The 24,875-nt window shown below is 40.2% G+C and overlaps 1 protein-coding gene across 1 annotated transcript in view; it reads right to left on the reverse strand.

The window, feature by feature from the left end:
* LOC108432011 (transformation/transcription domain-associated protein) overlaps positions 1-24,875 on the reverse strand; it is a 112,713-nt gene that overhangs the window by 46,309 nt on the left and 41,529 nt on the right. The window contains 17 exon segments of the mRNA XM_017705546.2: positions 876-1,067; positions 2,398-2,533; positions 2,838-2,950; positions 4,643-4,780; positions 5,025-5,312; positions 7,704-7,823; positions 9,892-10,038; positions 11,581-11,760; positions 13,102-13,315; positions 13,655-13,776; positions 15,926-16,125; positions 18,860-19,006; positions 19,715-19,840; positions 20,671-20,884; positions 22,700-22,846; positions 23,898-24,008; positions 24,144-24,278. Of these exon segments, the coding sequence (XP_017561035.2) occupies positions 876-1,067; positions 2,398-2,533; positions 2,838-2,950; positions 4,643-4,780; positions 5,025-5,312; positions 7,704-7,823; positions 9,892-10,038; positions 11,581-11,760; positions 13,102-13,315; positions 13,655-13,776; positions 15,926-16,125; positions 18,860-19,006; positions 19,715-19,840; positions 20,671-20,884; positions 22,700-22,846; positions 23,898-24,008; positions 24,144-24,278 (2,730 nt within the window).

Genomic DNA, 24,875 nt, shown 5'->3' on the forward strand with positions numbered 1-24,875 from the left:
GACAGTCAGTACTGCACACAAGAATAGACATTTAGTGAATTAAAGTGTAAAAATACTAAGGAAAAGGCAATTATTTAAGAGACAAGGGCAAAGTGAGTTTTACTACCTCACATAATAGCATGATTGTTCACGCATTAAACATGATGACAAAGAGACTTCTTTGCAGTGAGCCAGGAATAGGCATAGTTTGACTATCATTATTCTGAACTGACCATAAAGTAACACCATTATGAAAAGCTCTGCTCATTTGTCTAACAAGAAAACCAATAGTCTTAATAAAAGGTAGACAAATTTTTTGCTAGCTGGCACATATACGTGTACATTTTAAGGGCAAACTACGCTATATGCCCAAAAGCATCTAAACACGCTTTCTAATTAATGAAATCTGCTACTTTAAGATTTTGACCCAGCTTGTATAAATCTCCATAGAAGTGCTTTGCCACTAAAATGAGACGCTGTGCAGAAGCGGCACATGTTCACCATGCTCAATGCCAAGCATTAGCTAGTGGGGTAAAAAGCCCCCTGAGCTTTTCTGCATACAAGCTGTTACTACTTTTTGCAAAGGTATTAATACCTTTACCTGTTTTTTCATTCGCTAAATATCAGAATTACATCGAGTTGCTTTTTGTCATTAGAAAGCCTAATATACATATCGCCAGCTGTCCTTTGTGTGAACAAATGAAAAGCTCCCAAAATCAAAAAGCTCAAAGTGGTAGGTGATTGTGAGACAAGAAGCCTGTCATTAGTCTACAGATGTAATGATACAACATGGTGGAAAAGTGGGCTAGTGACAGAGATATTTGAGAGAAGGTTTTACAAAAGGTTTGCCTATAAACACATAGTGTGTGCGCGCATGAGTGTTTGTGGTTCCTCACCTGCAGCAGTGGGGTGTGGACATGTGAGACAATGTGAGGCAGTCTTCGCCACTCTCTGATGGCCAGACTGCTGGCCATCTCAACCAGCCTTTCAATGAAGTTTAGCTGCTGCTCCTCTGGGTGACAGATAGCCAGGTATCCACGATGCATGTTTACCTTCCATGCCATCTCCTTAGGACAGCTCAACTCCACCTGACAAACACAAACAAATGGTTTAGAGCTTTTTTCTAGCACCTAAATAAATTTAACATGTTGAAGTTTGGCAGTTCAAAAGCAATTTTTTAAAAGTTTATAGTAATAACTAGTTTAAATATAAGAAGAGCTGGGAAGCATATTTCCAAAATATTTGCGCTAACAAAGGTTTTTTTTTTCAGTACTATAATATCTAAGAGGAATTATATCAAATCATTTAAACCAGCGAAACAAAAGTTGCATTCTGCTATGCGTTGAGGTGTTGAGATGTTTGTGAATTACAACTGTCAGCCAGAGCACACTTATCATGGCCAACGTTTTGATGAATCTCCCTGCGACAGCGCTGGCCTTATCGGCCACGCTTTAATTGAAAGCAGGGACATTTAAACTTCCTGAGAGCAAGTGCTACTGCAGCGCTCTGTGCCCTGGTACAGCGAAAACAAATCACTTCCTAGCAGATGTTTGAGCAATTATTCAAGTGCGTATCCGTAAATATTAGATGCAAAGCGAATGGAGGGGGGAGGGGGAAGAGAAGTGGGGCGGCGGTGCCGGACAATTTAATTAGGTGTCACCTTAGGACAGAAACCTCAATGGATTCGTTCCAAGTCTCCTTGAACAGGAGCCAAGAGTATTTATAATGTGTCAAGTGCTATCACATCCTTTTTCCCCCTGACTTTGTTTTAAAAGTGAGATCCATAAATTAACCACCAACAGGGAAGCTATGTTTCTGAAGTGTCGTAAACAGCAGCCTGAAAAGAGTTCCTGTTTTCCTCTCACCACCTAACACTGTACTCTCAATACTCAATTAGGCCTGTCACTATCAATTATAGTACTCACAGAATGATGTACCAATTATTGACAAGTAATCAAGAGATCAAAGAGATCAAAAAAGACAAAGAATAAAAAATTATATAAAGAATATAAATAATATAATATAAATACAACACAAAGAATATAAGGAATAAAACACTAACTTAACTAAACAATAAAAACATAAGCATAACCTTTCACAGCTTACTAAATGCTAAAACAAACTAAGAAGACTTGGATGCATTTACATGCATCCATCTATTTAGTCCACAGCTGTCAGATCACAGATCTATGTTAAAGTTTTCATCTACATATATTACTCTTAAAGGCACTATAACAAAAATGTCCTCGTGAATTCTACAAGGATAAAGAGCAATTTAAATATGGCTGAGTTAAAATGTGTTGACTGTTTTAAGCATAAAATAAATAAATAAATAATGAATCTCAGGAGAACAAATAAAATCTAAGAAAACTGGAGGACAAGGTCCTTTAAGAAATTAACAATTTAAAAATAAATTACCTGCACCAGTGCCTCTTTCATGGCAGCCCAGTTGGACACTCTCCAGGCACACTCCAGCACAAGGTAAGGGTTGCTGTGACCTTTGGACTGGCCATATTCAGTGAGAGGTTCCCACTGGTTCAGTTCCTTAGAGCAGCTGGAGAAAAACGGAAGAAAAACAACCCGCTGGTTAAACTTCTCTACACACATGGCCGAGGGCAAAGCAGTACTTCACAAGCTAAAATTCCAGGAATCGACTTTTGGATGGGTTACAGGGTTTCAGTGCGGCTTTAAGAGAGAAGTCTGTCATCTCGGGCCAAGTTTTGAGGGTGTGCTCGGCTTTGCAGCAGAAAGAGGCCGGCTGAGGCAGGATGTCGCCTGAAGGACAGCACCGGAGCTGCTGATGTGAGTGCCAAGAGCAGGCAGAGATGAGCAGCCTTTAAAATGACAACAGAACCTACCGGATCCAATGGTCCTCCCACAGCTGGTACTCGGGGAAAATGGCAGGTGAGGTGTTGGTCCTCTCGTGCTCTTTTCGGGCTTTCTCCATGGCCTTCTCATAACTCTCTTGTGCCTGGCAAAAAGAAAATGACCGTTGAATGTTTACGGTAATAATGGGTGTCAGTATAATTTTGGACATACAAACTTAATACATGTTCACTTAAAGTGCTATTTCAAGTAGGGTTTTTGCTGTTGGAAAGAAAATATCATTTTCTTTTCATTTTTAAAGTTTCTGACAGTGTGACAGTTTTATTCAAAAGTTTGAAGGGTACCCTTAGTCCAGTGTTTGTTTTGTTTCAACACATCCTCTACTGGGGACAAACTTAAAAATTGCACTTCTCTGCAGATTTTAGTGCACAGTTTCTATTTACTACCTGAAGTGGTACTTGCCATTTAATTTATATGTATTATATCACGATATATGTTTATTATTGTAAATTAGGTCTGCAACAAACAACTAATCTGATAGTTAAATAGTCTATTGATTACTGAAACAAATAATTATGTAGATCATGAATCATATTACCAAATAAGTTATGTAGCTATTAGCTTTTAAATTTAGCTTGAGGTTGTTTTATAAATTAGCTAACTAACAATGAAGATAATAAAAGATGAATAACATTCAAGAATTCACTGTATTACTGAAGTTTCCTTCTAATACAAAAGACAAAAAAGTAAAACTCCAATGTATTTTTCTGTAAAAAAAATTTATAACTAAGGATGTGTGAAGTAGCAGCAATGAAATATAAAAAAACTAAATTAGTTTTCCTTTAACTGAAAATGCAATGGTCTTTGAGGATTTTGCTCTGCAGGCAGCCATCATGCTGTTGTTAACTCTCCAGTGAGCAGTAACGTTAAAACGTTCCTACTAACCACAAGTAATGCCTGGTTCACACTACACGACTTTTTCAGTCGTCAGGTTTTTGTGCCGTTCACACTACATGACTGGTTGTGCTGTAATCGCGAGTCTTTCAGTTGTTGTGGCTTTCACACTATATGACCGATCGGCGACACGGGCTCACGAATTAAACAACTTTCACCCTGGGGAATCGCCGACTCATCTGGCTGCTGTCCAAAAACACGAGAACACACGAAAACTAAACTCTCGTGAGAACTAGCAATACCACGTAGAAAATAGGTTCTCGACTCTGTTGTGGTACAGGTCAATGGACACGTCAAAAAGGCACTGGTGCTCTTGCCAAAGCTCTATCAACTGTTCCTCCATTTCTTGTGTCCAAGTAGAGCGAGAACCTCTTGTAGCCATTATTCTGTTTGTGTACTCCTCGACTGGCGCGCAGAGAGATCTTTACCGGTGACACAGTTCTCTCTCTCTACGTGTTCCTATTGGCTGTAGCTAGAAGCTGCTGTTGACTCACAGTCGCCACTCTTTCAACCGTTCACACTACACGACTGAGCGAGCGCCAAGTGATCGCCGATTTGCCTCCGACCACAGGTTTCTGTCGGCGATCTACAAAAAACAGTCGGCGACTGAAAAACCAAGCTAAAATCGTGTAGTGTGAACTAGGCATAAGACATATAATGACGTCACCAACTAAATTCGTAAACAGGGCTGCAAGTGTCAGTCATCCAAAAAAAAAGTTTATTCTATAGTCAATATTTTGCTGGGACATGTTCTTGATTTTAGGCTTGCTGGTTAAAGCTTAATCACGGACTAATCACTGTCTGTTATCGACAAAAAGAGTTGCCATCTACAAAAAGCTGTTTACTACTACAGCTATTGTTTGTAGATGAACTACTCTTTTACCTGCTCAAAGAAGCCATGCTGCTCATAGGCAATGGCTGTGCTGGTCTCCGGGAACTTGCAACGCTTCTGCCACAAACCAGCCCACATGTCCTCCTCCTGCAGCAGCGAGTACAGTTCTGCAAGTGAGTCCAGGATTTCCTAGAAACACATGCAATCACATTCAGATTTTGAACTGGATAAATGTTTATACTTGCACCTGAGACCAGTGCCTGGCAGAAGCAGCCTGTACACTAAAGAATACTTTACTAAATTTGAGCACGGGTCCGAAACACCAGGAGGTATAAATAAGAATATGGTCAGGTGCCAAATGAAAAAAGGCCTAACTCCTTTTGCATGTGACTAAAACTTAGTAAACAAATCCAGAATAAGTCCTCAGTGTTACCTGCTGTGGAGGTGTGATGCTCTCCTGCTCATAGAACTCTGTGCTCTGCTTGGGTTTGATGTGCAGACTGAGGCCTTTCTCAAAGGCTTGCTGCTCCAGCATCAGGGTGGAGCGCAGCCACAGGTTGTGCGTCTTGCCCAGATACTTGAGCACACAGGGCCTGATGGGAATGGGCGGCACACACTGTGACATGGCCTCCACGAAGCAGTTGAGAGCGCTGGGCTGGCAGTCCCTCTGAGCCTGATGACTGCCACTGCACAAGAATGGACCCATTTCTCCCGAAAGAGCCTGCAACGAGGACATGGTCAGATGGTCAGTTTCAGTATTCATAGAGTGCGATTTAAAAAAGGTAAAAAGGAAGAGGTTAATCAGGCAGGGGAGTGAACATAACAAATGGCTTTAAGCATAATTCTCTTGGCAGTATACTTCTCTCTATTTTATGTATGTATGTATGTATGTATGTATTATATACAACACACACACACACACACACACACACACACACACACACACACACACACACAATATTGCCAAAAATATTCAGTAGTCTAACCTTCACACTCTCACAGGAAATTGAGTGGCATCCCATTCTAGATTCATAGGGTTTAATATGATGTCTGCCCACCCTTTGTAGCTATAACAGCTTCAACTCTTCTGGGAAGGCTTTCCACAAGGTTTAGGGGAGTGTGTTTATGGAATTTTTTTTACCACTCTTCCAGAAGCACATTAATGAGATTACACACTGATGTTGGACAAGAAGGCCTGGCTCACAGTCTCCACTCTAATTCATCCCAAAGGTGTTCTATCAGGTTGAGGTCAGGACTCAGCAGGCCAGTCAAGTTCTTCCACACCAAACTCGCTCATCCATGTTTTTATGGGTCTTGCTTTGTGCACTGGTGCACAGTCATGTTGGAACAGGAAGGGGCCATCCCCAAACTGTTGCCACAAAGTTGGGAGCATGAAATTGTCCAAAATGTCTTGGTCTGGTGAAGCATTAAGAGTTCTTTTTACTGGAACGAAGGGGCCAAGCCCAAATCCTGAAAAACAACCCCACACTGAAATCCCCCCCTCCACCAAACTTTACACTTGACACAATGCAGTCAGACAAGTACCGTTCTCCTGGCAACCGCCAAACCCAGACTCGTCCATCGGATTGCCAGATGGAGAAGCATGATTCGTCACTTCAGAGAACATGTCTCCACTGCTCTAGAGTCCAGTGGTGGTGCTTTACACCACTGCAGTCCATGCTTTGCATTGCGCTTGGTAAGGTAAGTTGGCAACCTCTGCGCACTATGCACCTCAGTATTTGCTGACCCCGGTTGGTCATTAATTTTGCCTGACCTACCAAGTTGCTGTTGTTCCCAATTGCTTCCACTTTGTTATAATGCAACTGACAGTTGACTATGGAATATTTAGTAGCAAGGAAATTTCATGACTGGACTTGCACAGGTGGCATCCTATCACCGTACCACGCTGGAATTCACTGAGCTCCTGAGAGCGACCCATTCTTTCACAAATGTGTGTGGCAGCAGTCTGCATGTCTAGGTGCTTGGTTTTATACACCTATGGCCATGGAAGTGATTGGAATGAATATTTTATTTTTATATTATATTGAATGAGTATAGAAAATAAGAATATCAAAGAATCATATTCAAATCTTGTAACATGCCCAAATTCCATCCTATTCCTCCTTGCCATCAAAACAAAACAAAGCTATTAACTAGCCTCCATTTCTATTTTTGAGATGCAGTTTAAAATTCATAGCTTTCGTCATTGCAAATCAAAGCTATTTAATTAAAATCGTAATGCTTAAGACATCTGGCCCATTAAACTCCTTGATATTTGCATAAACGCATGAATTTCTCTCTCATTACCATGGCCTGCATGTGAGCGTGCTACAGAAAAGGGCAAGGAGTCAAAACGCCTGCCTCCCTGGAGCCTGCTAATCGGAGCAGTGTGAGGGCCGACACACGCAACCTCTGACACCATTAAGGACACTGAGCTCAGTACAGGTAATGATGTGATATGCATCATGATCACAAAAACACAAACAGATCCTCTGGTCAGTTTTAGGTGTTTTGGTTTTAGGAGAAGGATGGGCAAGCCAGTTTCTTAAGACGTCTGATGAATGGTGGGTTTTAGCACATTTGACCTAATGTGCTTTACCACGTAATGTAACCAAGAACCACCTAATTTGACTGGAAGGAACTATTTGACTGGTATGCAAAATTAGCAACCTAAGACCACTGTTTCTCCACACCCTGTGGGGGCAACAAAATAGTGCTATACCAAAAATGGACCCATAAAAAACAAAGACACATGGATATACAAATATTTGCTAGTAACTGCTTCAAATTAAAATGCTTTTATATCTCAAATGGTGGACATCCTGGAAATTTTTTCTTCTATTTTTATTTATATATTTACCTCTGCACATTAACAACAAAACCTGTAAAATTACTTAGAAAATTGTTAGATAAAAATGAATCACAAAAAAATACAATGCAAGTAAAACGCAGACTAACGGTCTTTTAAAGACCATGCTGTGAACTTCACAAATGCTATTCAATATAGTCACTTTATCTGAAGGCTCACTGCTGTCATGTCACATTTTCACAAGATTCAATTTTAGAAGGTAGAAGGTAAAGCTATGATACAGTTTGTGGTGATTAGACTCACATGCTGTTGTCGATCAGACAGAATCTTCCAGAGGCGAGGGAAGAGCTGCACCCACGTCTTCTCGGCCAGCGGAGTGGAAATGTGACACAGCTGCACCAGAGCATTCAGCAGTGCTCCCGTCTGAGAAACACAGAGATTACATTCATCTTCATTACACATGTTCACATTTGCATCCATGGAACGAAAATATTGCATTTGGGTAATGGGCTAATGAACAAAAGACAGCCATCAAAACCTTTAGTCACTCCCACTCCCCACTTCCAGAACAACGACTGATTGTACAGTACAACTAAATATAAGCAATATAATTTTTTTGTAGTGTGTCCATGTTTTGCCTGTAAAACAGATTCCATTCTTTTCAGGAGACTTGCTTTCAGGTATTTAAAGACAACTGTAGAAACATCTTCAAAAACTTCAATAATACTAATAATGGTAATAATAATAATAATAATAATAATAATATCATCATCATCATCAATAGTGACTGGATAGACATATATTGAAACTGCATTATGAAAATTGTAATATTGTAAAAATTGGAGTATTGCAAAATGCAATATTGTGATCGTGATGGTCCACCAGGCCCAAAGATTTGTTACACACCTCTACAACCTAAGAATAACTTGTGAATGCTGGTTTGCATGCAAGTCACTGTAGTTATTGAAGAATAAGGCTTAGTATATAATAAGCATGGGATTTTAAGGGGTTAAGGAACAATATATTGTGCTGCTCTACAAAAAAAAAAAACCCTGACTAAAAAAGTCACCTGTCTCAGCAGCACAGGCAAAAACTGCAGCTTGCTATTCATGGAGTCACCCTCTGCAATGTGAGGAATAAAAGTGTGGATGTTCTGATCTAAATCTGAAGGGCTATTATGGGGCTCTGAGTGCTAGCATAAGCGAGAGCTAAAGGTGTACCAAGTCTCTGACAGCCGCTCCTCTGAGCATTCCTGCCAGGTCAGGCCTCTGAACTCGTCCACTTCATCATTTATCTAAAGCCTGCTTAAGTGAGGGCATGTAAAACAGAGTCGTGGCCTGGATTAAACAGGAATCAATGGCAGCACGACCTCCAGGTGAGAAGGAGAGAGGGTCTGCTGCTGTTCTGATCAAACGCTCATTAGCACAGACACTTACAGGGGTGTGGGTGAGCACAGGAGACAGAGAGCACTCCAGCCTGAACAAATGGCACTCATTATATCCAAACACCTTCAAATCTATACGACAGCATTTATCCAGTAGCATACAGATTGACTCACTTTTAACATATGTTTCCTATCCTTTGGTATTGCAGGCCATTCCCTTTCCATAGTCTTATTTTCACATACATACAGCACTGTGCAAATGTCACATTACCCTAGAAAATATTCTAAAAACTATTTATCTTGGCATTATGCAGGTGTATGCCATTTAATAACACTTCATACAGTCCTGTGAAAAGACTTTAGATCTTTTCTGCATATTTGGATATACAGGAATACATACTTAATTTAAACAACATTGATAGGTAAAAGTGATATAATTTAACAAGTGACACCTAAAATGAGAAGTTTTGTCATCCATAACTGATTTTGTCATATAACTGAAATTAACAGAAATACAATTTCCTTATGTGGAAAAAGTACAAGTGTACATATATCACTACGTTAATTGTGTCAAATTGAATTGAATTAACAAATAAAAAAAATTACACAGTGCTACTTTAATATGTTGACTAGAAGAATACAGTACAGCTTGAAATATTTGTCTGAATCCAACGAGATATGACTGCTCAGGACACCATTTCTCAAATACTTATAAATGTGTGTGGAAATGGGCAGACTAATATTGGTAGAAATAAAATAATGTATTGTTTTTTTTTTTGTATTTATTCATTGTGTTTCAAACTAAAACACATACTGCAAGATAAATGATCAATACATGATTTTCTAGGATCTCTAAGAGTTTTGCGCAATACTGTGGACCTTAAAATATATGAAATAGCTGTTCCTAATTTTATTCATTTTAATGTATTTTAATGTATGTTAATGTATGTATGTAATGTTATGTATGTAATTTCTGTTCATTCTTCTTCAAATGTTTTCTCTTATGAGTAACTGCCTGTTATTTTCCACAAATGGAGAAACGTGCCATCGTGCACTCCAGCTGAAGTCACACATCCTCAAGCAGCATATGTTGAGGTGGTTGCTCACCTTGACCTCTCTGAGGGAGTCCAGGAACTTGTCATGACGGTTGGTGAGCATGTGCAGCTGGTTGCCAGCGTCTCGCTCTGCCTGCTCCTTGGTCTTAGGCAGGCTGGTCTGGTCTCCGGGGGCCAGCTCAATGTCTATCTCCACATCCTACCAATGGCCAAAACAGAAGGGAGAGAAAGGCACCATCTAAACAGTTAATATGTGCACTTATCAAATACATAACATTTTCTAAACTTTATCATCTGCTTCCCAAGAAAAATGTATGAATGTGAATGGCAATTAAAATTGCTGTGGAGCTTTGTGGTTGAATCAAATAAGCTACCGTCTAGGGGACCTGACCTCACAACAGTTCCATTTCTTTAAGAAATGATTCAGTGCAACTTAAAATAATCAAATTCAATTGTAGTATAATCACAATTCACAGAAATATTATAAAACCATCACCAATTCATTAACCACGTGAACTGGAATTCTTCAGTGTGTAGAACCGGAGCTTTCTTTGTGGTACCATTTTTCTATCACTGCCTTAAACAAGCACAAGGCTTCTATTCTAATAATAATAATAATAATAATAATAATAATAATAATAATACATTTTATTTATAAAGCGCCTTTCAAGAGACTCAAGGACACTGTACAGTAAAAGTGCAAAGAACAACAAAGATAAAAACAAGAGATAAAACAATTGTTATAACAATAAAAATATGGGAGAAAGAGCATAAAAATAAAACATAAGATGGTAATAAAAACACAAGAAAGATAAGCTGCTCACTCGTATGCTATCCGGAAAAGATGGGTTTTAAGACTGGCCTTGAACAATAATAATGAAGTACAGGTATGCTGCTCTAGTGGGAGTCCATTCCAGAGTTTGGGGCCAGCAACACTAAATGCTCTATCACCTAGAGTACGCATTTTAACAGTCGGGACTGCAAGGAGGTGGCAATTTGAGGAGCGAAGGGTGCGTGGAGGAACATAGGTCTGTAGCAGGCTACCTAAATATGCGGGGGCGTGTCCATGAAAAGATTTAAAAACCACCACCAGTAATTTATACTGTATACAATACTGTACTGGATGCCAGTGAAGATGCTTTAATGTGGGTCTAATAGATTCCCAAGATCTTTTATGTGTCATTCTTGTTGGATACAAGCAATTTGTTTCCGAGCGAGAATGTGAATAGAACAGAATTTGTATTGATAAGAGTAATTAAAGGAAAGATAAAGCATGAATGTGTTATGTTTCTATTTTTTCTTCTTCAAAACTGTAGCATGTGACATGAGTAAAATCTCAAAAGTTTGGACTTCTTTAGATTGCATTCCTTATGTAATACAAATAAACAACAACATCCACAACTGCGTTATTAATGGAAAGGAGTAGATTTTTTGGAAAGAAATAATTTTTTCTGTCTGCCTTAAAGCGGTAACTAGAGAAAGTACTTGTCCAACAGTACAACAAAAACAAAAACAAAAACAATTAAGTTCATAATTTATTGCATATTGCATACTGATTTTAATAATATTCAATGACAGAATGAGAGAATATTATCATTAAATCAATCAAAATCATATTTTTTACACCTCTAAATCAGTCATGTTGTAAATTTGGAAGACGAAAGCAACTCTCATTTACTAAAATGACAGGTGTTGATCATCAAATCAAAGAGCTGTGAGGAGAAAATCGGGCAGAACTGACCTCCTCCTTCGTCTCACTGTTTTCCCTCTCACGAGGCTCCTGCTTGATGTGAGTTGCCATGGCGAAGGCAGCGCGGTCATGGCTGTCTGCCAGGTTGATGACGTTGGTGATGGAGGGCAGCATGGAGCCCTGGCAGCTCGTGCCAATAATGGTGCCCTTCTCACACACTGCTAGCAGCAGCTGAGGAGGACACAGTACACTTGAGTCAGCGGTGCATCAGACCAGTCTAAACGGTCACTTATACATCTGCTTGCTCCTAATTTCTGTCTGCACCTGGCAATGCCAGTGCAACGGGGAAGTGGATGGCTTGTCAGTCTCTATTCAGGCCTGCGAACATGCCATGCTTATTGGCAAAATTACAATAAAGGTCTGACTCCTGACATGCTATTGCATATTTCTAAGCTGACACAGGTCTGGAGGGCACAAATGAAGACGGCAGTTCCACTCCAGCACGCTAAAATGAATCAGCACGTGCTCCCGATGCTTTTAAGGCACCATTAATAATTCACTAGCCAGCAGAAGCATTGACTGTACCTGAGATGGAGGTTTTTTTTTTTGTTAGCTGCATGCTACAAGTGTAAACTACACCCCTCACCAAAGGCCACATCTTGCAGCATGACATTACTCCAAATTATTATTATTTCTATACCTAAAGAACATACTTACTTAATTCAACTTACTTTACTATTAAGCCTTAACAAGTAGTCTCTCATGGTCAGAGAACACACATCTGGGGACAAACTTTTGGTGACTGATTGCAGTGAAAATGTAAAGCAAACAAGGGTACATCCTCTAAACCTACTCAAATTCTTCTAGTCCATGCTCTTTTAAAGTCCAGAGTAATCAATAACACAAGCAAAATAAGACAGAAACAATTCATAAGGAATTTTCAGCCATACCAACTTGCATTACACCCATGGGCTAAAAACAGGCTTGTTGTTCATCATGCAATCATGATAATGATTGCACCCTCATCTCCTGCTTTGAGTTTGAGGCACTGGACTGGCATAGAAACTGCATAGTAGGTTTGTTGCCACACAAATAAGACCACATTTCCACCAATATTTAGCCCAAAATTTCTCATGGCTGCCCTAGACGTTCTTGTAATGGCTGTTCTCTGGTTATGTTTGTGAGGCCAGTGATTTATTTCATGGTGCAACAATAAAACAGAAGCCTTATTACACCAAATGCTTTTTTACTGCACTCTTTCAGAATGACCAGAGTAATTTATTTTTATCCTAAGAATTATCGAAGGAGTACTCATTTTCAAAACTACCTTTAAGCAATAATTATCACATTTCAAAATTACCCATCATTATAAGCATGGTCGTACTCTGATGATCACCAATACTTACATTTTTAAGATATCCCACCTCTTAAAGATACTTCATCTAACCATCTAAACAGAAGGGAATTAACAGCATTCTCTCTGATATTTAATGGATGTGATCTGGTGTTGTCCCTGTACATGTGCAATGTCCACACTAGTGAATCTTTGTCTGTAGTTTTGTATATTCATACCTCAATGCACTGCTTGATCCAAAAGTGGCTGCCCATGGCCTCCCAGTTCTGTGAACAGCAGATGTAGAGGAGCCGCTCGTAGACCCTCCGCTTCATAGAAGCATCAAACACCTCGAAGAACTTTGCCCTAATCAGCGGTTGAGCACAGCGTAGCCCTGACAGGAAGGCTGGCTCTAGCTTTGATGTGATGTCACTTCCTGAGAGGTTCTCATCCCTGAAGAGGAGGGTTCAGAGAGTTAATAAACCTGAGGATACAGCACTCATGTAACATTTCTTATTTGAAGGTCTCTGTGTGATGTTCTCCAACATATGATAGAATAGACAGACACTGAGGCAGGTCCAGGACTTGTCTAGGTGGGTGAATGACTGTTGACTAAAGGATGCATGCTGGGACCCCTTCATGCCACCTGCCTCTTAAACATCATGCCTGCCCACACCCTTCAGCCATGCGAACCCGGCCTGCCACCCACTAACCAGCTGCAGCCTTGTCACCATGGCGATTGATGGGGGGCCAGCATGGCTGCTGGACCCTGTGATTAATCGGCGTAATTACCTGTAGACGTAATTAACGAGGTCCAGGAACTGGGCGTTCAATTCAAGGTCGTCAGGAAAGCGCTTCTCAATGTAGGTCATCATTTTCACCAGCAGAATAGACTTCTCTCTCAGATTAGGCATCTAGGAGAATGAGAGAGAGACAGAGAGAGAGCAGAGGGAAAAAGAGAAAAGGAGGGAGCGAGAGAAAGAGACAGAAGCAGGGTGAACAGATTGATACACTCCATTTATCTTAAATCTATCAGGAGGGCTGCATGCAGCACCTTTGCCTGCCTCCTTTCTTTCCCTGCCTGCGCTGTTGCCTCAGGCTAACCGAGAGGCCACCTGGGTTCAGCTGTCCAGCCAGAGCAGCCTGCCCACCAAGTACAGCTACCACAGCATGACAAAAACAGTAAACATTTGGTCTGACAAAACACAATCACTTAAAGTGACAGTTCTGCCAAAAATCACCTAAATTTCCCCATAAGCCCAAATGCAGTTAATCATGCAAGACATGTTCAGCATCTTTTGTGAAGTTTGCTTCTTTATCCCGGGGTTACCAAGTCTGTGCTGATTGGCTCTAGTCTGCAGATTCTGGGACAGTTGGAGTGGGCAGCTGGGAGACCAAATCAAGTAGTCTGTGAGCAGCACAGTGTAGGATTATGTGTCTCCTGATTCCATTTCAGACTAGTCGGAGTATAGCAATATTAAATATTATTATATTACATATATTTTTGGCTTTTCAACCAGACACTAAACGCAATCTAGTAGCATATACTTATCAACATCAACTCACTCTAAACATATTACTCTAACAGTGAATTTAAACTAAACACACTAACGAAGCAAGTACTACAAATAAATTAAAAAAATGGTGAAGACACAGGTAGTGCAGCTTTTTACTGGACAAACTTTAAGGCTTCTGCTATCAAGTGGATGAACATCAAAAACTACAAAGTGCTTCATTGATCAAATCTTTAAATCCATGACCTTCATCTAAATCTCTTTTACCGGTGTCCTTGCTTTAGCAGTGCAAACACCAGCAGTCAGGTGTTCCATGTTTGTTTATTTGCATCTCATAGTAACAGGAAAAAAACATGTTCGCCCAAGTTGATGCGAGTTTAGTTAAGCAACAACCTAAAAGTTGTTCAGTGAGTATCTTGACACATAGGGATGGAGCAAAACTGATGATTGTCTGATGGGCCCTGAGGCCCACTGCTCTTAAGTGTCTAAAAATTCTGTAGGGGAAAAAAAAGTGACTTGAATCCTCACGTTTGTCCATACCTCCATCTATTTTTTTGTCCTTTTTTGGCTGATTGAGACAAAAAATGCTTTAAATATGCAGAACGATTAGCCCCACATTGTGGCTTTGTGAATATCATAATACAAACATTTTCCCCACTGCATGCACTGCTACTCTAATTCCAGGTTCAACACACTATGCCCAATAACACAGTCACTCTGGCTTAAAGCTGGATGTTAATCTAAATTAGACAAATCGTTACTATGTGCAGAATTATCATGATAAACAATCATTGAAATCCAAATTCAATTACAAAGTACCATAAGTGATCATTACAAAACTTTACACATATAACCTTCAATTCAGATGACTGTAATAAAAAAAATCATCACATAATTATTAACTGGGCCAGTGTCAATATTATGTATTAACTTATGATAAAAATTATATTCAGCACATACAACATGTAACGTAACATCCGTCAAGTGGTTTTCCCATATTTAACCACATTGGCACTTTAATACCCTTCGTCTGAATAAGCTTGACCATTTTACTTTCTATAGAAGGGCGGATCTCTTGTACCAGACTGATTTTCTATTATATACATTTATACTTTTAGCAAAAAATTTTATCCCTGTCAACATACTTTTTCATCATATCAAAGAAGCAGGCAAAAGCAGCATTAGTAGTCTTGTCCAAGGGTCCTTGTTGCTGTTAGACAGGCTGGGAACTGATCCCCAGCCAGCTACATCAATGGCAGTGGTATTACTCACAAAACCATACAATATTAAAGTGAAATCTTTGCCATTGTATACATTTTGAATTTAACATTGATTAGAATGATTGTACAAATTGAAAGCTTATATAAAGACCAAAAGATTAAGAAGAAAAATATGGCATGTGAGAGAGTATGAAAGACTGATAGTCTGCATAAGATCAACATTTATTTTAATTATAGGAATATGCAGTAATATCGATTTTTATTCCAGGGCTACTCTGGCTTCCAACACACTCTTGAGTCGACCAAGACCTTAAACGTTGAAAGTGTACCTGGTTGGCAGCCATAGGGGAATTGTTCTTGACCCATTCCTCCACAATCTTCACCACAGCTCGCAGGATCTTTGGGTCTGGCGATTTCTCGATCAGTGAGGTGAGGATTACTTGAATGAAGTTCTTTCTCATCTCCATGTTCATGACAGACAGCCTGGTCTTCACCAGGTCCAGACTTAACATGACCAGCTCACTTGTCACTGAGACACAGGAAAGAGAGACGTATGTGTCTTTATGACAGTTCAGTACTACTTGATCTATATTAGCAATACGAGTGACAAGAAAGCATCAATACATTGTTACCAACTTGAAGTTGACTATTTAACTGCAGTGTTACAGTAATAATACAATACATTGCTGTTGATGACAATATTTAGTAAAATATTACTCAATTTGTAGAGGATATGTAATTTTCACTTTCACAAAACATGTAATGTGACCAGGGGTGTTCAAACTTTCGCATACCACTGTATGATCCACTACTGTGTACAAAGTCCATTCAATCAGAAGTCTATTCAATTCATTCTTAAAAATCACTTCCAAACTAACCAAATCAATCTGACTGTAGGTAGGTGAAGAATCTAAAAATAAGTAGCCCAATATTTTCTTGCTTGGAGGAAAAATAAAAAAACAAAAACGGATTATTGATTACATTGATTACACCACCACACAAAAACATTACTCTAGTAAAATCTAAAGACTTACTAATTACTTGTTATAATCCATTCTTTTAAGAGTAGGAAGGAAATAAATCATTACAGTTGCATATTAACAAATATTATTCTGAAAGCTGTTTAAAGGTAAAATTAGTCTGTTCTCCCAACATGGTGATAATCTCCTTTGAAGCAGGGTCATTAGCTTACTAGTCAATTACTATTAGTACATGATTACATCACCTTATTTAAAACATGGTAAAATTGAGACTAACCCTAATACACTGAATCTAATCAAATGGCTGGAAGATTAGAAATACAACCCCATATTCATACAGCACTGGAAGAGATTTGATAAAAAATTTTTTTTTTAAACCTCATTCACAAACACAGGCTTCCTTTCAAATCTAAATGATGACAAATTCCACATAGCTTGCAGTGTGGCAAAACCATCAAAAAACTAAACATAGCTGCAAAGGCCCAAGAGGGGGAAAAAAAAAAAAAAAAAAAAAAAAATCAAAAATCAAGACAGACATCCCTGTGTATGAAGCATAAAAATCGTAAAGGCCATTACATGTCTTAACATGGGGACTAAACGAGATTGGGTTTTAGCATGGCGGAGTGCAGCTAAGGAAATGCATGAATGTGAATTTGTTCAGCCATCTGAATGCATTTTCTGGTTGATTTGCTAGTGGTTAAAGTCTGAGTGCTGATCAGTGTAGCAGTGGGTAGATGGGGAAACTGTGGAAGCGGCTGATTTTTCAAAGCTTTGCGGGGTGCTCACGCTGTGCGCAGGGCTTCGGCTCCACTGCCACGGTGACACTGCTGCATGACGTGGACAGACGGCCATGGGTGGGTGTGCGTATGCGTTTGCCAGAAAGACCGCTTGTGTCTGTAAGCATGATACAGCCCAATCCATTTAAACACCACGATAGCATCTGGGAAAGGTTTTGAGCTGAGAGGTCAGTTTGGAATTTCTAAGCCATTGGACACGGTGGGAGTGTTCTGACTGAGCCGCTTCTCGCTTCTGAGGGATTAGTGGGTCCACATGACGACAGCTACACCGGTCCTTCTGCAACACCAAGTGGTCAGATGCTGACACCACAAGCTGTGCCCTCACTACTCGTCCTCCTATTCTGCCTCAAGGTGTGTTTATTTAAATGTAGGGAATAGTGATGAGGGGGGCGTTCTAAAATCAGGAACATTAGATAGAGTATTGTTGATGGGGAAAGGAAAGGTCATCTAATCACAATTCCCTACAGTGTAAAACCAAGAACATAAAAAAATATATATTTTCTACATTAAGACAGGTTTACTAATCACCCTGGTACAACAGATACATTCTATCAAGGGTACCCAAGGGAAACCTGGCTCTTACAGAAATGAATACATACGCCCTGTTATTATGCTATATATTGTACTCACAAGTATTAAAAGGGCTATTTGTAACTGAAGCACTTCAGTTAAGACAAGCTAAAAGTAAGCTATCATGCTGAACTACTGCACAGACAGAAGCACAGTTTTTATATTCTAAGATTTTTGTTTTGAATTCAGCAAATACAAACTGCACACTAAATTTTGCCAAAAATGCCAAACAGAAAGTGTGTACAGCCTAATAATAATAACTTATTATTTTTACTTAGAAAGTCAAAAACTTGATCAAAATGTGATTTCACTGGGGCTGTTGAACCATTTGCATACAAGTGAACATAAAGAAACTTAATTAAGTTCAGTGATTAAAGAGGCCAGATTAGACTGTACAACTATCTGGTCTTGTGTGTTGTTCTCGTTACTGTTGGCGACTCAGCAAGCCACTGCTAAACCACTCTGAAGCAGAGGAGGCTTTTTTCCTCTGCAATCTTTCATTGCTGCCTTTCAAGAGGAGACGTGAACAGCACATTTCTGGTGTGATGCAGCTTTAGAAAGTGGACTCTACTGAAAGAGAGTAGAAGACAGCTCAGCGCTAGGCTGAATACAAGAACAGTTCACCCTGATTTTCTATACATCACAAGTATAAGAACGACTGTGTGTGAGAGAGAAGAGCAGGCCTGAGCACCTGCAGGTGGCTTTGATGACAGAAGGAGGCTGGCTCTCATAAAACACATTAACATTTAATGTGGTGCTGGCATGCTACATCATATTAACTTAAAGCGGCTGCTCTGAGACAGTAGTTAATTGGAATTAATTCAGTGCCGCACGGATGAGGTGCAGTCTTTTAAGCACCATCAAGAGCCTGTGAATGAATTTAAGAAGTGTCCCAGGACAGCTGTGCACTGCTCACCTGCACTGGTTTCCGTGGCGCCAGGGTTGGTCTGTGGGCTCAGGTGTTCACGCACCATCTTCTGCAGTGAACGCATGAAGACCGAGATGAGTCGGTCTATGTAGCTAGAGTTGTAGCTGCAGGCAGACTTCAGGATCATGAGTGTTCCTGGAAGGGGGGGGGGGGGGGGGGGGGGGGGGGGGGGGGGGGGGGGGGAGGGGAGAGAGAGAGAGAGAGAGAGAAGGTAACATGATGCCCCATAGAGAAGGACAACACTTCCCCTACTGTAACACTACTGCCAGGGTCAGCCAGTGGCCCAGGGGGCAGCTAACGACTTCGGAGGCAGCTTCTCTGTCACTTTAGTTGTATTACAAGGTCGTTTTGAAGAAATCTGACTGAGTTAGCGGCTGGGATGGGGGTGGAGGGGATGAGTAATGCACTTCTTTGCCAGTGCCACTGGGGAGCGGAGACAAATGTAAAAAGTCACCCTCTGCGAGACACATACATCATATCAGTGGTGTGCGTGTAACTGTACGCCTCCACCAGGACGGAATTGGGAGGTATTTATTGACCAGCACTGCCATTTCAGGACCATATCGAATACCACTAACTTTAGATTGTAACTCAATAGTGTTTTATCACCTTTTGTTCATTTGTAGGTCTTAAGAAACTGCTTGCTGTGTGTAAACTGAGAAACAGTAAACAGCATAGCAGATGCTAGCAGTAAAGGAAAGCATGTCGCCTTCTCTTAGATCTTTACACTTACTCTTCAAGTCTACGACAAAGCAAGCAAACATTACTCAGCTTATCAGATAATGTTTTTGAAAGTTTGATTACTATTACTATTGACAACATTGTGATGGAGCTGTCTCTTACCGAACAGCTGAGTGGGGTTGGCACTGGTGGCCTTCTCGTAGTTAGTGAGGCCCTCATAAATGACCTTTCCTACAGCAGCGTACAAGGACTCCAACTCCTCATATTTAGAGGCCACTGAAGAGGTGCCTGAGAACAGAGAAGAGACAAAGAGAAAATGCTGGATGTCTCAATAAATTGATGTATTTTAATTATTTTAAGGTTGTCTGGTATCTTTCAGTGAGGAATCCAGCAATAGAGCTGTAGCTGTTTAAAAAAAAAACACACACATAAAACAAACAAACAAAAAAAATGTTCGCTGAAAAGACGCCTACAACAAATTGGGGAAAGAAACATAATTAATTGCAATGAAATGAGAAAACTTTAAATAAATAAAAAGCACAGTTTGTTCCTTGCACTTGACTGCGATGGTCAGCGCAGGTAAGTACACAGCAGAGTGAAAAGCTTGTCCACATGGATCTATTTCACAGTAGAAATATTACAAAAGCAACTCAATCCCTGATCATGTTGAGTTTCAAGAGTGGATCTTAATATGCAAGAATTTCTCTGCCAAAGATTTTATACCACTGGAAAATAACATCCTGCTCAAAAAGCAGAGCGCAGCAAAACAGAAGCAGAAAGGAATGTCTAAGCAGTAATGGCATCTGTAGTCAGAGTTTCAGAATTGGCGAAACGTCTCAAACAATAGTGCCAAAGTGCAAAGTGAAACTTTTTGTCAGCTTTTTAGGTGTGTCTTGAATTTTGCTATCGGCCAAGAATTTTAATTTTGATGCTTCACTAATCGGATCATGAATCTCATTTGTCCATTAAATGACATACAAAAAAATTTAATAAGGTAATGGAAAAGATGACACTGTTGCAACATTATTCCTAATGTACACTTATCTACAAATTTATCACAAACTGCATAAGTACATCAGGGTGTTGACCAAGAGCCCTTGTGTGTGATGTCTACTCACTAGGTTCAGTGGGAAAAATGCTCATAAGTCTGGAGAGCAGAGAGTGGACAGCTCGTAGGACTTTGGTGTTGCCACAAGTCATGCAGGCTGCGATGCCACGCTGCAAGGGCTTGAAGTGGGCCAGGATGGCAGGAGACTGCAGAACAGTGAGCAGGAAACTCAGGATCTCCAGCCCTGTGCAAATGTTAGAGAAGTTGGCCTGGTTGGGCTGCTCCTGCAAAAGAAAAAAAAAAAAAAAAAAAGAAAAAAAGAAAAGAAAAAGCTGTAATCTCAAATGAACAACTCAACTCAAAACCAGATAACAACTTCAAACAAATCACTCAGCAAATTACATTGTTATAGTTGACCACATCTGTTACCCATCAATACTGCCAATTTTGCACCTTTTAATCTTGTTGTGTAACATCAATACTGGCGCAGATAATATTACCCCAGCACTATAAATAGGGGAATCAACAAAAAGGTCCACAGGAGAACCAGCACAGTTTCCAAACTCGGCTGCTCAAGCCAGAAGCAGAGCTGATTCCAGTAAAGAAGACCAGCGTGAGGTTAAAGTGTCCAGGAAAACGCTGTGGCAGAAGCAGGTCTGGTCCCGAGAGACATAAAGGCAGATATGCAGTGAGCTGCCCATATCTGCAGTGTGTTCCTTAATCACACAAAAGCCAGCACAATCAGACAATAAAAGGTGACTGGATTTAGAAAGCACTTCATTAGATAGGAGCCTTGGGTAGGCAGCACAACCCTATGCCCCCCAGGGCCACCAAGATTGACTTGCCTGTTCATTAAACCCAGCCTATAGATAAAAAAAAAAAAACAAAAAAAAACCTTTCAACAAATCAGAGAAAATTCTAAAGCCATAGGCAACCGCCAGCTCACATGGATAGCTTTGACTGTTGCAGCATTGTATAAGATCAAAAGAACCAGCTGTGAACTCAAAGGAAAGAGTTCTAATATCTTTTAAAAATGTTAGATTTATCTGTGAGGACCTGGCAGATTAAGAGTCTTGTATAAATGGCTTCACATACCACTGTGTACTCTGGACATGCATACACAAAGCATAAACTAAATAGGAAAAAGAAAAAAGAAAAAATATCCAGGTCACCCACAAAATATGGGGTAGGGTAAAATAAACCACATTTTGGAAACCAAATGAAGAGTCTGATTGTGCCCTTGGATGGACATCCACTAACTGTTAAATGCTAAGTGAGAAAAACGAACTGTTTTCTGGTTTTCACGACAGCCGAAGGCCAAACTCCAGGAATCTACAATTACACGACGCTCCAGACAGACTTATTGTACGTTAGGGAATCAGGCACCATCCGTGCATTTCAATCACAGGCCTACATGAGCCTGCAAGCAGGGCACATGTGTCTGGCCCTAAAAAGAATCAATAGCCTGGCGTGTCTGCAAGACAGGAAAACCAGCTCTAATAACAACAGAAAGAGAGAAGAGGAGAAGGAGAAATGAAAAAAGCAGAAAGAGAGGGGGAGAGTAAGAGAAAAAGGAGACAAGAGACAGAGACCAAGAGAAAGTGAGACGGAGACAGAGACAGTGACACGACAGGGGAATGGGTAAAGATGGGGAGAATGAGAGAGAGACAGAGAGAACACTGAAAGGCCAGTGCAGGTGGGCCAGCTGCTTAACTGAAAGCCACTCTCCCAGATGACAACAGAATTAGTCACAGCGCTCAGCCCACGAGAGGGAGAGAGAGAAATCAGTCATAAGCCAGAGGATATTGATTTAGCTCACATCAAAACTGCTTTAGGAAAGGCAAAAGGGAAAAAATTAGGAGGAATGGGAGAAACAGAGGACAGGGCAGGCAAGGAGAACTTCTATCAAGACAAAGAGAACAGACAAAGTTTCAGAACAAATGTAAAAAGACCTCTTTAAGAAACTCAGGTAAGCAGACCATTTGATGCATAACTGTCTTTCAAATTGTTACACAAACCATATAACCTAAAATAAACTGCTGTCCACCCAAATTCATGTCTGACCATTTCCATCCCAAAAAACAGCCTCTGGCACTCACCACAGTCATGAGTAGCTTGTCGAACCACTGCAGTTTTAGTTCAGCGCGAGGCCACATGTCCGGCCTAAGGGCTGTCTTCATCAGATTCACACAGCGGCGGGACAGCAGCTCACCAGGAGAACCTGCTACACTGGTACTGTCATTCACCTGCAGAAAAAGAGCATGTAGATGTAAAAGGCCTACATCAGGGACAACAACAACAACAACAACAACAACAACAACAACAACAAGTTTCATGTTTTTTGTAGTAGTCCATATAGCCCTGCAAAAAAACTGTTTTATATTTGTGATTTTGAGGTCATAAACACTGTTTAAGTATGACTATCCATTGAGCATACAGCTGTTTAACCCACCCTTTCATACTGAAGTATTAAATAGTGCTGTCACTACAAACAACTTAGCTGCAGCTGAATTATTGTAAAGCTAGATGTGGGGCAAAAAATTTTACACTGTACTATTCTTGGTTGCTGAGAAGCAAATCCATTCATTTACATTTACATATTTTTACTGTCAGACAAAATCTTCTCTCTCAATTTCTGTCCTTTTAACTGCAGTTTTTAATAGCACAACTTTAATAATAAATTAAGCAAGAGAAGTTATTCAAAGCCACTTGAAAAAAAGGTTCCTTTATCATCCATTCAAAGTTAACAAATTTCCTTCTACTGTACAGTTACGAGGAGATACATTTGTTTGCTGCAACAGTAATACTTTATGCAATAGAATTACTGTGGCGTATCAAATGATCCAGGCATCTATAACAAGTGGCTAAACTTTTTTTTTTTTAATTTCCCTGAGGTTTTCTGTCTAAATTGTTGTTCTGCATTTCAGCCTGGACTGCTTTTTGAAACAAGGCACAGCACACAACAAGCCAATCAAAACAGACATCATTTACTTATCAAACTTAAAGTCAATAACAAATGCACCCTGTTTAATTCTAAGGAGAAGAGAGCTGGAAAAGAATGTTAAAACAAATGATACCAGGTTTTGGTACATAAAACCACAGAAATGCTCCAAGTTTACTTCAGCAAAAAATATAAGATATAATAAAAACAGAATACAGTCCCTTTAAAGTGGCTAACAATGAATCACAGCCAGTGAGTACCAGACAGTGTGATTATCTTTACCTAAGGCTACCCGATCCCCAACAGCATTCACTTACTATTACCAGCAACAGCGCAGGACGAAGCTACTCATTTACCTGGCAGGCAATGCGGATGAGGAAGTTGACCACAGTGTCCGTGTGCTGTTTCTCCACAGGCTTTGTGAGCAACGTCTCTGAGCCTGGCATTGACTGACTGCGGCCAAACACCTAGCAAGAGAAATCCAAGCTGTAAAAACACCTCACTAAAGGCCCATGTGTCTAAACATGGCACTTCGAGTCAGCGAGTGAGAGATGGGAGAAAGTGGATGTGCCGACTAGTTGCTGGGTGTAGTATTTCCTCACCGTGCCGACAGATCCTGTGGCTGACCGGAACCTCTTCACATCCTGAGCAGAGTCCACAGACATGCCTCGCTTCACTCCCCCTGAGCCCGAGCTCGTTCCCTCACCGCCTGCGCTGGGGTCTGCTTCTGACTCCGGCTACAAAGAAAGCAAAAATAATTACAAATCAATTAACAGATTTTGCAAATACCCTTTAACAGCATAAAGGGTCCACATTAAAAATATAAACAAACACACAAACACTTCTTTAATGCAGTCATTTTATTTTATTTTTAAATAGCTATTATTATAGATATCAACTCTTCATCATCTCTTGAGTACCAAGTGAACGGCTAAAGGTTATATTAGGCAATTATACTTGCGGTTCAGTTCTCTTGGTTCGGACCAAAGCAGAAAACGATACACTGTTGCATCTTAGTTCTACTTTGCTTAGCGTAATATTTAACATCGAACCAAAAGATGCAAACAAAAAAGAAAGTTAATGGCCTGATTGGGCAGATTTTATGTGGCACAATAACTGTGATAATGTCCACCAATTGTTCTAAATCATGCTGTCCTCTGTTCTACATTGGTTTCTCTTTTATTGGTTCTTTTTTCATCTATGACTTTCAAGCAATAAGCCATTAGACTCTGTTACCATGGCTTGCATGACAAAAAGCACGGTGAAATCCCTGTAACATAGTTTTGAGTGGCTTACTGCTTTCACAAAGAAACCCTGAGAAACCCTGGCAGCAT

This window comes from Pygocentrus nattereri, chromosome 13, assembly GCF_015220715.1.
Source record: "Pygocentrus nattereri isolate fPygNat1 chromosome 13, fPygNat1.pri, whole genome shotgun sequence".
Lineage (NCBI taxonomy): Eukaryota > Metazoa > Chordata > Actinopteri > Characiformes > Serrasalmidae > Pygocentrus > Pygocentrus nattereri.